The sequence below is a fragment of the Petromyzon marinus genome, chromosome 50, assembly GCF_048934315.1.
Source record: "Petromyzon marinus isolate PM22_M1 ecotype Great Lakes invasive population chromosome 50, UKy_Petmar_22M1.pri1.0, whole genome shotgun sequence".
Classification (NCBI taxonomy): domain Eukaryota; kingdom Metazoa; phylum Chordata; class Hyperoartia; order Petromyzontiformes; family Petromyzontidae; genus Petromyzon; species Petromyzon marinus.
Genome location: NC_133716.1, coordinates 4,034,018 through 4,048,592, shown reverse-complemented (window position 1 = coordinate 4,048,592; position 14,575 = coordinate 4,034,018). Strand labels below are relative to the sequence as shown.

The 14,575-nt window shown below is 51.1% G+C and overlaps 2 protein-coding genes across 5 annotated transcripts in view; one reads left to right on the top strand and one right to left on the bottom strand.

The window, feature by feature from the left end:
* The window catches only part of POMT1 (protein O-mannosyltransferase 1), a 50,303-nt gene that overhangs the window by 11,741 nt on the left and 23,987 nt on the right, over nt 1–14,575 (bottom strand). Inside the window, exons 1-3 of one of the 4 annotated variants that reach the window (XM_032973000.2) lie at nt 2,981–3,279; nt 1,080–1,186; nt 145–195 (exon numbers count right to left, since the gene is read on the bottom strand). In XM_032973000.2, coding sequence (XP_032828891.2) covers nt 145–195; nt 1,080–1,186; nt 2,981–3,117 — 295 coding nt within the window. In that variant the 5' untranslated portion in view covers nt 3,118–3,279. Of the gene's footprint in view, nt 1–144; nt 196–1,079; nt 1,187–1,284; nt 2,845–2,980; nt 3,280–14,575 lie in introns of those variants that run through there. The other 3 variants (XM_032973001.2, XM_076074792.1, XM_076074791.1) reach the window with 3 other exon arrangements.
* On the top strand, nt 7,221–14,549 carry LOC142931173 (von Willebrand factor A domain-containing protein 7-like). Its single transcript, XM_076074710.1, has 5 exons — nt 7,221–8,011; nt 9,941–10,063; nt 12,294–12,461; nt 14,149–14,221; nt 14,537–14,549. The coding sequence occupies exons 1-5, from the start codon at nt 7,756–7,758 to the stop codon at nt 14,547–14,549; spliced, it is 633 nt and encodes a 210-aa protein (XP_075930825.1). The 5' UTR covers nt 7,221–7,755.

Sequence of the window (14,575 nt, the reverse complement as noted above, 5' to 3'; positions counted from 1 at the left end):
AGGTAGATAGTCTAGAGAAGGGAATGTAGTTAGAACATGAGTCTGTGTTTATGCTATGAAGACAGGAGAGAGGATTGGGGAGAAATGAGAAGAGGTAGAAGGAGCGGGACAAATGGGGGGGAATTCCCCCCCTGGACTTGTCACCTGCTCCAATTCGCTCCCACGTGAAGTTTCCATTGAAGTCACCCAGGTATGCTGTGGGGGCGGGAGACACGGGGAGATGTGGGTGGGGGAGGAATTAGATAGGTGAGACATGGGGAGATATCGGGAGGCACAAGGGACATTATGGATATATTGCCGAGCGGATTGGTGCAGACACTTGCAAACGAACGAGCACAGCTGGTAGTCAACCCTTCAGAGCATGAGGCAATTGCGAAGAAAGGCAGAGATTGGCACAGTCTACCGTGGTTTTACAGTGGGCAGGTGCCATGTAGCTTGTACCCTATTAGGTCGTTTCCGAGTACTGTAGCATTCAACGTTGGACCGCGACGTGACACCCACACCATGGCCTACTCTTTTTCGAATACCTTCACGGGATCTTTCACGTCCACTGCGAAACAGATCACGCTCAATAACCATATTCGGTACACCCGCATTATTGACCAGGTCGGCCGCATTGCTCGAACCCGCGATCCTCTGCAATGATCGGCATGCCACCGCTCCGCTTAGGTAGCCATATGTTGCGGCACACCGTTAGGTTGGAGGGTTTATATCCGGTTTGAGCAACGAGGTAAACATGGTGGTACATTTCTTCGCAAACACTTTTGAAGAGACAAGGAGGAGACACCGGAAGATACGCAGCAACAACGGAGTCACACGAAGAGACAGGAAGAAGTAGGGCAACATAAGGTGACAAGGAAAAAATGTGGTTGCACAGGGGTCACACAAAGAGATAAAACGAGACACGGGTGACACATAGAGACACAGAGAGATGTAGGGTGACACAAGGAGACACAGGAAAACAGCACGGGAGATGAATGCGATCACAAATTTGTGTAACATGTGTTACACACGTGTTACACGTGGAAGGCGACTGTCTTCAACTGCCTTGTGTGTTAGACGTGTGTGTGTGCTCATACCGCCCAGCGCCAGCAGCATGTGTCCGAGCGGAGGCCCACTGTGATCCACGAAGAACACCCCATTCACATAGAGACTCACAAACTGCCCGTAGTACACTTCGTCAAATCTGTACGGACAGAGACACACGTATACATAACTTCGCAAACATATAGAACAGGCGCTATTATCGACTTCGTGGAAGAGGCATCACCGCAGTGATTGTACCTGGGTAGGTGCACTTCAAGACTATCACGTGAAGTGTAAAAGGCTCACTGCTGGTGGGTCACGGGACAGACCCAGGTGCCATGGGTTGACTGAGATGACTGACAGATGCACTGCCTGTGTTCCCCGCTTTGCCACCTTGCTGCGTTTTAGCCACCCGTCGCTCCACGCGTTGTTGTGAGCGTCGTTCCTCTGTCTCCAACTGCCCTGTAGCCTCAAATCGCAACTTAGCCTGGCACTGCTCAGTAGCGTCCTTCACGAGCCTCCTCCACAGAGGCCGATCTTGACACCACTGGTGCCAGTCAATCATTTGCAAGTCCACTTAATTCCACAGCATAATGTCATAATAAAATAAAATACGATGTCGATTTTCACGATAGGATGTTGTATTTCACATTGTTATTGCATGCATTGTTTTTATGCTTGGACATAATTTCAGTGCAGGGGGAGACGACAGATGAACGGAAAATAAATCAAAGGCTGAAAAAATACACAAAGCTGCGTGGGGGAGGGGGTATATGTTTGAAATTAGAAAAAAAAATCAGTAAAATATAAAGAACTCCACGCAGCAGTATATTACGGAATAATTACAGAAAGAGGAACACACGGACCAGAGAACAAATCGGAGACATCATTGAGATTAACAATTGACTTTTGGGTTTGGTTGGCGAACCAAAACAAATATATTACGGTTTCGATGTATTAACACTTGCTGCAACAACAAAAACACCTCTCACGTTAAGGTTACATATCGTAGTGACTTAAGCAAGAAGGTCGCTTTGGCAAGACACAAAACTGCTCAACGGGATGATGACCGAAAATGTGACTGGACATGGGGTGACAGCCAGCACGAGATAACGAGCAGAGGATTTCGGCGATAAATACACTGCCATCGGGGAGCCTAGATGCTATGTTTGGCTGTGTCGTCAGCAATTATTGCGATTTCACACCCTGCACATTGACGTACATTGTCAAAGTTTACTGCTCGTCAGGAACCTTTTACCCCCGATTGAGCAGTATAGACGAGGTGGTTGACTCTTTATAGGCATGCGAGCTTGTATTTTGTTTTAGTGCCCTGCATTGCAACCCACCACGAAAAAAAGGTTGCACTCCGATCATACCAGTCACGCTCATTACACACATTACGTCGACTGCACGCACGACTCAGTACAAGTCGAATACATATACAGTATCACTAAATTGCACATACTACATACACCGTGCGCATCACAAATCATAATTAAAAAAAACCCGTCGTTCGCCACTAAGTGACGGGGACGTCACCACAGCGCTTGTGCCAGGCTAGGTGCACTTTGAGGCCACTTTAAGCGTCGAAAGCTCTCTCCTGGAAGGATGTCATGGGACGGACCAAGGTGTTATGGGTTAACTTAGATGGCTGGCAGATGCACCACCTGTGCTCCCCATTGTGCCAACTCGCTTGATTTTAGATGTGCTCGTTGTTTTTGGAGCGATTGCCATGTTTCATAATGCCACCGTGTCTTCCTGTGTTTATGTCTTTAACGTGTCGCCCCGTGTCGCCCTGTCAGTATCTCTCTGGCTCGCTCCCCCACCCCCTCTCTCTCCCTCCCGGTGTCTCCCTGTGTCCCCATGCGCCCCCCTCGCCACCCCATCTCTCTCTATCTGTATCCCCACGATCCCCGGAGTTCCGCCCGTCTCCCCCGACGTCTCCCCCACTCACACCACGGCGCCAGGGTACGCGAGACCCCCTAGCCGGCTCCATAGCGCCAGCGCCGTGAGCAGCACGAGGCCCACGTCCACCTCGGCGCTTAGCCGCACGGAGAAAGGCCGCTTGGGCAGCGCCAGAGTAGTCTCCATGCCTCCCCGGAGCGCGGCGGCCGCGATTCGTGGTCCTTCTCTCCAAGCGCAACGACCTCGCCTGGCTCTACTGCCCGAACCGCGCAGTGAGAGCCGGGGGACGGGCAGGCTTCTGTTCCCCTTGAGAAGCAGGCCGGAAGAAGTTGAAGGGTGTTACGGAAGCCGTGATGCGGATCGCGATTTTTTTTAAAAACGCGTTTTGAATGGGAATAACAATCACGTTCCAGCTGCGTGTTCAAGGGACAAAAATGCATTCAAATTACCCCAGGAAATGTAATGCATAGCTGTGAACCCATATACGGTTTACCCCGTATTCTTGTACAGGGAAATTGAGTTTTCAGGTCCATGCGGCGTACAGCCGTTTCAATGCGGGCAAAAGAAGTGGTTTATTTGTTTGTGTTTCTTCCTTGTGATGGGACTTTGTAGGATGAACGTTGAAATTTATAAGGACACGAGATAACCAATAGGGTCTGAATAAGGTCGGCACTGATTAGGGGGTGACAGGTATGGTAATGTGAATGCAAATAACCAATAGCCATTTAACGTGGCACTTAAGTATAAATTACCAGTCACAGCGAGGAGGTGTGTAATTCAGTAACACGTAGAAATTATAAACGTTAATGAAATGCCACGTACTATTTGAATTACATCATTGGGACGCTTAATTTCGCACTCATTTTTTCCAGATCCACTGGTGAGACTCGAGTAAAATGAACAGCAGTAGCCACGGCCATAGCGAGGAGAGGTATGGGGCCGTCCATAAATGACGTCAAGCGATTTTCGACGAGTTTTGACCCCCCCCCCCCCTCGTCACACGGCGTCACAAAAAGTCCGACCCCCCTCAAATATGACGTCACAAAGGTCTGCTCCCCTCCCCCCCCCAAAAATATATAAAAGATGCTTCAAATCGCTTTAAACTATTGTCATTGTAATTGCGTATTTAATGTGCCACTGCACTCTGATGTAGTAGAAAACATTTATTAAAAAGTATCTTTAATTAAGTAGAACATGTTTATATTTTTTTAAGTTGCGCATTTTGATGTGACGTCACATTTCCCAACCCCCCTCTTCCCTCGTCACACATCGTCACAAATGTCTGACCCCCACCCCTAGGTGCGTGACGTCATTTATGGATGGCCCCTATGTGGGACGTGGTGTGCCGGGTAGGGAAATACGTTTACGGGTCGCCGATCCCGACTGAGCCAGCTGACGCGAAGCCGTGCGTGCTAACACGTGTGACACCCACACACGTGTGGCGTGTATTTGACGGGAGAAGTGTGAATTTCAAAAGTAAATTTGGAAACAGCTTTTGTTCCTGGAAATGTATTTCAGTTAATATCCGATGTTTGTGCACTGTTTTCCATTTATACTCTGAACGAAGTTATTTTTGCACCAATGTATATCTGGTTTGATGTCTATCCCATTGTTATCTCTTTCATCTGTGTTGCATTGCTGTGCTAGTTTTTATCTTTAAAAAAGTCAGTTTGATGACCCGGGTGATTGTGGCACCTGATTCAAGAGCCGAATGGCTCACAGTGCTATACCAAATAAATGGAACTATGAACTATGACTCATCCTCGTCCCTCGGAGTGCTCACCCGGTTACACAAAATAAACTTGAGCCACCAAAACGCGCGTTGCACATTTATCTGTCACAAGTGTCTACTGATTGCCGAAGACGGACCGCGCAATGATTAACCAACCGACACCACCTCGCCTAAGGTTTATGACCTCTTATTTTTAACAACAATATAACAACTCCACAAATTCATCATCTACAAACGCCATATGATCCGAAAGTTGCACCACCAGACTCCTGAATGAGATCACATCAGCCCAGCGCTCCAATCCATCCACTGGCTCCCAATCCCATTCCAAATCAGTTTCAAGATCGCAATCTCCGTCTTCAAGATCCTCCGTGGACTCGCCCCTGGAAACTTCTCTCACCTCACGCTACCCCCCCACCCCACTCTCATATCTCTTCCCTCACGCTACTCCCCTCCACGTACTCTCCTACCCCTACCCTCTCATCTCACTCTACTCCCCTCCACGCACTCTCCTACCCCTACCCTCTCATCTCACTCTACTCCCCTCCACGTACTCTCCTACCCCTACCCTCTCATCTCACTCTACTCCCCTCCACGCACTCTCCTACCCCTACCCTCTCATCTCACTCTACTCCCCTCCACGCACTCTCCTACCCCTACCCTCTCATCTCACTCTACTCCCCTCCACACACTCTCCTACCCCTACCCTCTCATCTCACTCTACTCCCCTCCACGTCCTCTGCTCCCTCTCCCTCTTCCCTCACGCTACTCCCCTCCACACACTCTCCTACCTCTCCCTCTCATCTCACTCTACACCCCTCCACGCACTCTCCTACCCCTACCCTCTCATCTCACTCTACTCCCCTCCACGCACTCTCCTACCTCTCCCTCTTCCCTCACGCTACTCCCCTCCACACACTCTCCTACCCCTACCCTCCCATCTCACTCTACTCCCCTCCACACACTCTCCTACCTCTCCCTCTCATCTCACTCTACTCCTCTTCACGCACTCTCCTACCTCTCCCCTCTCATCTCACTCTAATTCCCTCCACGCACTCTACTATCCCTACCCTCTCATCTCACTCTACTCCCCTCCACGCACTCTCCTACCTCTCCCCGCTCATCTCACTCCACTCCCCTCCACACACTCTCCTGCCTCTCCCCTCTCATCTCACTCCACTCCCCTCCACACACTCTCCTACCCCTACCTTCTCATCTCACTCTACTCCCCTCCACACACTCTCCTACCCCTACCCTCTCATCTCACTCTTCTCCCCTCCACACACTCTCCTACCCCTACCCTATCATCTCACTCCACTCCCCTCCATGCACTCTCCTACCTCTCCCCTTCATGCACTCTCCTACCCCTCTCCTCTCATCTCACTCTACTCCCCTCCACGTTTTCTCAGCTCTTGGAAGAGGTTCGGAGTACCCACACTTTACCCCACCACACGCAACCTATCTGATCGACTAATTGGTGTAGCCAATATACTCATGGGTGTAACGAGACGACCGGTGGTCGGTGAGGGTGTAGTGAGTTAAGGGTCTCAGCCCGATCATAAATTACTTACAAAGAGAACCCATAGAATCCTGATTTGAAGTTTTCGTGACTGCAGGAAACCATACTCTTTGGTTCTTTCGGTAAAGTCACGTAGGCAGAAAAATAATAGGTCACGACGTTTCGATCGCAACACAAGCAATCGTCATCAGGTTGGACAACCACAGCAAGAAAACACCGCTGAAGTAGGCGAGAGCTCTCTTATTTTTCTACCTAAGTTACTTTACCGAAAGAAGCAAAGAGTATAGACCCCATATATTTACATAGAGTCGCCTAAACCTGGCAAGTCCTGGTGCAAATCACCCATCTGAGCATTAACCAGAGATTTAGGTCTCCCTTGTATGTATGTTGAACTTCTTTCGCACCCTACGTAGCCAACCGTGCTAATCGGAGGTGCGGGGGAAGGACAACAAAATAGACGTGTATCATTAAGTGAATAAGAAATAAGGATCTACATCCACATTGCGCTTGCTTAAAAGTCCCAGCAGCTCATAGCCAGGTTTCACGGTCTAGAGGTATCGCGTACTCCGTTTGTTGCAGGAGTTCTTGGTTCGAATCCAGCGGCCGTCGTTAATGTGGTGGTAGTAGCCATTAAAATACTACTACGCACCATCTGCTATTGTGTGCCAGCATCATGGTCCAAATTTGCCACGTTTTGAAATAAATTACACCGTATATTACTCATTGGGGATGATAGAGAAGCAACTATTACCCCCAACTTGCGCAAACGTGGTAGGCCTGCAACAGTCATGACACTCAGTGAAGCGTTAGCTAAAATAAACAACACATCTCATCTTAACCATTCCCTGCTGCAGTCTCGCCAAGGGAATCCTCAGTGGTAGTAGTCCCTACGCGTTACATGTACACAGGTCCGGCCTGCATAGTCAATTAGTCTGCCAGGAGGGAGCGGTGTTGCTATGTGGCTTTAAGATGAGAAGACTGGCTTAACTGTCGAAATAAATAAAGACCTTGATATCTGCGTCTCAAAAACCTCTCGGGTACTTCTCGACAAGGTAGAAGCTAGAAATTTGCTACAAAGGTAGCTTATAGGACACAAACCACAGGAAAAAAAATCTGAAAATCTGAAATTTTTAATTTTAAGGCCCACAAATCTCTATTTTAAGTGCCCCGTAACATGTTCGCGCGTGTCATTCAAAACCCGTTCAAGATATGATTGCGTTTTTTTTCGTTTGATAAAGCGTTAAACAGCAAATACAATTAAAGCGATAACCGTGTCTCTTATCCGTCGGCCCTATGTCCGACGAATAAGAGACACGGGGGCCAAGGTCCAGGCAGTGAAGACACCAGAGTATAACTGACCCTGCTCAGAACCAGATCCAGGCTGTGTGTGTGTGTCACATTGGCACGTCACTCACTAATACGTCAACCGCACAATTCCGACAACCCTCTCTTGAAATCCTTCATCCGTCAAGAGTCTCACAGATGGCGCCTGCCTAAATCATCTTACCCGTCAGCTTTGTCACTCACGCTCACGATCACCCACACCTGCCTGTGCGTCCATCGCTCGCTAACCATGACCTTCGCCGTGCCCTTCGCCTTGACCCTGATCTTCACCCTGACCCTGGTCCGCGACCCCGCCGCGGGGTTCTACCCGAACCAGGCCTCCCTGGGCACGTATCTGGCCAACCACACGGACGAGTCCGTGACGGAGACCGGGGCACTGAGGGCTGTGGCGAAGTTCCTCGAGGGCAAAGCGGGACTCGCGCCGGGCGCCTTGGAGGGTCTCTCGCCGCTCACGCCGGCCACGCTCATCGGGGCGTACTACCAAGGTGAGAAGGTGCGGGGAGGTGATGGGAGCGGGTCGGTGTGGTGATGGTGGGGGGAAGGTGAGGGGGATAAGGGATGAGCCGCAGGGAGATATCGGGAGGCTATGGGAGAGACGCTTTGGAGACGAAGGACGAGAGGGGAGAGAGGAGAGGTGGTGAGATGGTTGTGGTGAGGGGATTGATTGGCGAGGTGAGTGATGGCGAGGCTTAGTGGTGAAGGGATTGATCGGTGGGAAGGTGGAACTTCAACAATTATTTGTTTTTTTTTGTTAACATAGCGCCCTACGGAGTCTCAGAGCGCTTTATCACATCACATCTCTACACGTGTGGCAGGGCATCCCCGAGTGGCAAGTTGTCCCTTTGACCTGCAAGCACGCATTCGTCTGCTGCTAGTAGGGTGGGATGACTGCTGCCGCTGCTGTGTATCATCACAATTGAGTCGTGTGCTGCGTATCTTTTTTTTAACGTTATGTGTACGATGATGCTGGGACACAACGGCATACTCTTGCGTTCAACACGCCGGTGGTTAAATTCACAGCGAAGCATTAACTGGGGCGGCCGCTAGATGCGAACCGTGAACCTCTTGCAACAAGCGGCGACCTCGACACCGCGTGAGGGGATTAATTGGTGAGGGGATTAATTGGTGAGGCGAGAGATGGTGGTGAGGTGAGGTAATTAAATTATTAATTGTCGAGACGAGAGTTGGTGAGGCGATCGGGTGAGGGGATTGGCGGAAAGGTGAGGAATTGTGAGACACGGGGTGGTGAAGGTGAGAGATGGTGAGGGGATTTGGTGGGAAGGTGAGGCTTTGTGAGACACGGGGTGGTGATGTGAGAGATGGTGAGGAGATTGGTGGGAAGGTGAGGCTTTGTGAGACACGGGGTGGTGAGGTGAGAGATGGTGAGGAGATTGGTGGGAAGGTGAGGCTTTGTGAGACACGGGGTGGTGAGGTGAGAGATGGTGAGGAGATTGGCGGGAAGGTGAGGCATTGTGAGACACGGGGTGGTGAGGTGAGAGATGGTGAGGAGATTGGTGGGAAGGTGAGGCTTTGTGAGACACGAGGTGGTGAGGTGAGAGATGGTGAGGAGATTGGTGGGAAGGTGAGGCATTGTGAGACACGGGGTGGTGAGGTGAGAGATGGTGAGGAGATTGGTGGGAAGGTGAGGCTTTGTGAGACACGAGGTGGTGAGGTGAGAGATGGTGAGGAGATTGGTGGGAAGGTGAGGCTTTGTGAGACACGGGGTGGTGAGGTGAGAGATGGTGAGGAGATTGGTCGGAAGGTGAGGCTTTGTGAGACACGAAGTGGTGAGGTGAGAGATGGTGAGGAGGTTGGCGGGAAGGTGAGGCTTTGTGAGTCACGGGGTGGTGAAGTGAGAGATGGTGAGGAGATTGGTGGGAAGGTGAGGCTTTGTGAGACACGGGGTGGTGATGTGAGAGATGGTGAGGAGATTGGTGGGAAGGTAAGGCTTTGTGAGACACGGGGTGGTGAGGTGAGAGATGGTGAGGAGATTGGCGGGAAGGTGAGGTTTTGTGAGACACGGGGTGGTGAGGTGAGAGATGGTGAGGAGATTGGCGGGAAGGTGAGGTTTTGTGAGACACGGGGTGGTGAGGTGAGAGATGGTGAGGAGATTGGTGGGAAGGTGAGGTTTTGTGAGACACGGGGTGGTGAGGTGAGAGATGGTGAGGGGATTGGCGGGAAGGTGAAGCTTTGTGAGACACGGGGTGGTGAGGTGAGAGATGGTGAGGAGATTGTGAGATACGGGGTGGTGAGGGGATTCATTGGTGAGCTGAGTGACGTTGAGGCTTTCAGGTGAGGGGATTGGCGGGAAGCGGAGGCTTGGTAAGACTCAGGTGGTGAGGGGATTTATTGTTGAGGTGAGTGATGGTGAGGCTTGGTGGTGAGTGACCCGTCTCTGACCCCCCTCTTGCTAGCTAACGTGTCGGCGGTGAGGTTCGTCAAGGCTCTGCAGGAGGTGGTGGACGGGAACAACTTAATGGAACAGAGCTATTCCGACATCACCCCCTACTTCGCTTACTGCGAGAAACTACAAGACAGTAGGTTCTGTGGGGGGCTCGGGTCCCCTCTCGCACCCCCGCCACGGTGATCCACATCCCCCCTCATCCCCCCTCATCATCATCCCCTTAGCACGGGGGATCCCATTCTCACCTCTCCCCCCTTCTGTGCCCCCGCCGCGAGTACACAGGTAGGTGAGTACACGGTGTACGTACATATACACAGGTGGGTGAGTACACAGGTGGGCAAGTACACGGGTGGGTGAGTACACAGGTGGGTGAGTATACGGGTGGGTGAGTACACAGGTGGGTGAGTACACAGGTGGGTGAGTACACAGATGGGCAAGTACACGGGTGGGTGAGTACACAGGTGGGTGAGTACACAGGTGGGTGAGTACACAGGTGGGTGAGTACACAGATGGGCAAGTACACGGGTGGGTGAGTACACAGGTGGTTGAGTACACAGGTGGGTGAGTACACAGGTGGGTGAGTACACAGATGGGCAAGTACACGGGTGGGTGAGTACACAGGTGGTTGAGTACACAGGTGGGTGAGTACACGGTGTACGTACATATACACAGGTGGGTGAGTACACAGGTGGGCAAGTACACAGGTGGGCAAGTACACGGGTGGGTGAGTACACAGGTGGGTGAGTACACAGGTGGGTGAGTACACAGATGGGCAAGTACACGGGTGGGTGAGTACACAGGTGGTTGAGTACACAGGTGGGTGAGTACACGGTGTACGTACATATACACGGGTGGGTGAGTACACGGCTTGGTGAGTACACAGGTGGGTGAGTACACGGTGTACGTACATATACACGGGTGGGTGAGTACGCAGATGGGTGAGTACACGGCTGGGTGAGTACACGGCTGGGTGAGTACACAGGTGGGTGAGTACACGGGTGGGTGAGTACACGGCTGGGCGAGTACACGGGTGGGCGAGTACACGGCTGGGCGAGTGCACGGCTGGGCGAGTGCACGGGTGGATGAGTAAACAGGTGGGTGAGTACACGGGCGGGTGAGTACACAGGTGGGCGAGTACACGGCTGGGCGAGTACACGGGTGGATGAGTACACAGGTGGGTGAGTACACGGGCGGGTGAGTACACAGGTGGGTGAGTACACGGCTGGGTGAGTACACGGCTGGGTGAGTACACGGGTGGGCGAGTACACGGCTGGGTGAGTACACGGGCGGGCGAGTACACAGGTGGGTGAGTACACGGCTGTGTGAGTGCACGGCTGGGCTAGTACACAGGTGGGTGAGTGCACGAGTGGGTGAGTACACGGGTGGGTGAGTACACGGCTGGGTGACTACACGGGTGGGTGAGTGCACGGGTGGGTGGGTACACGGCTGGGTGAGTACATGGGTGGGTGAGTGTGAGGACACCCACGCACTTGTATGTTGTAAATTATTTAAATTTTCAACCTGATAAATTGACAACAGCCTCCACCGAATAGGCCCTGCTGCCTCGGTCATGGTCATCCCCTAGGTCGAGTCAGCCTCAAATTAGTACCTGGTGTGGTGTGTAAACATCGCCACCGGGGAGACAAAGACGACCGGGTGTGATGCTGGCCACCCACCCCCTCGTGTGCCGTGCCGGCCTTCATAGGTGCTCGCTAACAGCACTTGCCGCAACAGTCTGTTAAGGCTATAGGGGGGGTCTTTGTCTTTGGATAAGTTGTGAGTACACTCACGGATTTGTATGTTATATATCATTTCATTTTTCGAAATCACGCTAGGAAGTTACACTGCCCGAAACGTCACCTATTATATATTGATACCCACTCCAACAAAACATCTTAATACTGGTTTTATTTCCAGAAATGGTATAGCCTATTCTTATTTTTCATACTTTGACGCGACCAAAATTGTCTCAAGAATATAACTGCTCACCCCGAGTTATAAATGTTCTGATATGTGCATAGGCTTTGAACTGTTGGCATTTTGGCATTGATCTCTGGTCTGACACTGGTGAGACTAGGCCATAAAAAGGCTGTCTCAAGTGTAGGCAAATCCGTTTCAAAGACAATGCATATATTATCAGAGCATGTTTGCATATTCACCATAAGTACGTGTGGTTAATGCATACTTGATTCCTTGCTAAATGTATCTATTTGTTGTTTGAACATCTTAACACTTGCTTCATTGCCAGAAAAGGTCAAACCTATTCTTCTTATGTTTCCACCTAAAGGGCCCTGCAGCCTTGGCTTGGTCTTATGGCTTTACACTCAGGGCCATTGTGTGTGCTTGTGTCTGTGTGTGTGCAGCAAGAGGGGAGTTGGGCAAGTTCCGCACAATTGCCATGGACTATGCGAACTCGAGCAGTAAAGCCCTGGCGAGGAAGAGCCTGGGTCAAATGCTGCACATTCTCAACAAGTTCTACTCCAACACCAACTGGATCGAGCAGGGCAACCTGATCCCCCTGGAGGCCCTGGGTACGTGGGGTGCAGGGGGTCGTGCCCACCTGTACACGTCACCCACCAGTGTGTCCAACCTTGTTCCACTCGCTCACTGCTGTGTTCACCCCCATACCGCATACTCACCCATGTTAGCCCTGTAGCACCTCCTTACCTGGGTCCCACACCTTTAAAAAAAACTGTTCCACTTTTTTTCCTTAATTCCCACATATATGGTATATGTTGGGTGTTTCCCCCCCCCCCCCCCCCCCAATCCTCTATCTGTAGGGGTCACGCACGGGTCCCATGACACCTACATCTAACCTCAGCGTGCCCCCGCACGACCTCTACCAATATATTGGTGGGGTACAAAGACCCGTGAGGGGGTTTTGGGGAAGGGGGCATCAAGCTCATCAGTGCACGGCAGGCGCCCAGGGTGGCATGCTCTTCATTTTTTTTTTATAAGGCGGGGAAAGCTGATACAGGTTTCCTGCGCTTTGTGCGATTTTACGTATGTACGCTGCTAACTTATTTCTACCCATTAATTGACTATAATATGCGGTTTGAATTGTCCCTGCTATGCGGTTGGACATGGGACATTGCGTCTAGTCTACTGCATTGTACGCGCTACTCGGCCGGCAGCTCATCTCGGCGTGCGGTGCATTGTAGGTTGGGTGGTTGAGGTCCATGGTACGCGATTTCGCTTTGTTCACCCCTTTTTTGGATTTAATCTACCCGCATAGAGCGAGGAAACATGCAATGGGATGCCTCGTTTGAAGATACACTCAATGGCTTCCTGAGATGCTAATTGGATAAATGAAGTGCTGCCCGCAACAGATGTTAGTTGGCAGGTTGACCGCAGTCGCGCTGGGGATCGTCTATCATCATCATTGCCCAGAAAAAAAACACAAAACGCACACGAGCCAGCGCCTCCTAGCGGCTCTGTGAATGCGGAGCGCAGCACAAATCACTTTCACAGCACGTGGTAAGGGGGCCCACTCCATAGCATCAATCTAGACTTTAGAACAGCGGTTCCCAACCCTTTCGAGTGTGCGGACCCCTTTTCAACCTCCAAACGTTTCGCAGACCACCACATGCTAATTGCTGTTTGAATTATTAATTTCCATTGTGAGGATGTTATTATTTGTTTTCTTTTCAGCAGACCCCTGTAGTAGTCTCGCGGACCACCAGGGGTCGGCGTACTAGAAGTTTGGTTCTCAAAGTGCGAACCCGGACCACTCGTGGTCTGCCACGACCCTCGAGGTGGTCCGCTGGCTCATGCAAATGAAGGTTGATCTGGAAATAATGATAATGTTTATATCAAGTGTTTTGGACATTAATTCACATTTGTTTTATATTTAATTAATAACCCGTAGGTAAACTACCCTAACCCTAAGATCTAAATACCCCCCCATAAAATACCCTTTTAGCTGCATTATTTGTTATGTTCCGGTAACACTTATCATTCTGTATTATTGAGAGAAGCGGAATGCTTTTTGTCACAAGGGGTGGGGTGCTGTGTGGTCCGCGGGAATGTTTGTATTGGTGGCGTGGTCCGTCCGCCAACACAGTTTGAGATGCACTGCTCTCGAGCAATCACTTGACATGTACTTGGGCCACGAAGGTCCGTGGCCACCGGTGCAGTTGCACCGCCTGTACACTTGAGAGTTACACGACTGGACACTGAATGCCATTGCTGCCTGTTCTCCACCCTTCACTCCTACAGTGAACAAGAGCCTGCCATTTCCAGCAACTGCATCCTCCACCTTGACCACTTGCACAGACTGCACGACCACGAGGCAAGCCCCCCCCCAACTCCCGTGCCATCTCCCCCCCCCACCCCCGTTTTTCCCTCTCGCCATATGCTCCATGTGTGTGTGCACATTGTCGACTGAGCCTCAATTGAGTACCTCGTGCGATGTGTAAAAATATTGCCACCCGGGGAGACATAGGCGGCCGGGCCGTGGTGCTGGCCACCAACACCCGTTCCAGCCTTTATAGGTGCTCGCTAACAGCACTTGCCCCAACAGTCGTGAGGCTAAACTGGGGGATCTTTGTCTTTTGTACACGGGTGTGTGAATGTTGTGTAATGATAACCGTTTACATTTGCATAGTATCGAGACGTGACGTCATACGCGCGGTGAGGCGCGTAG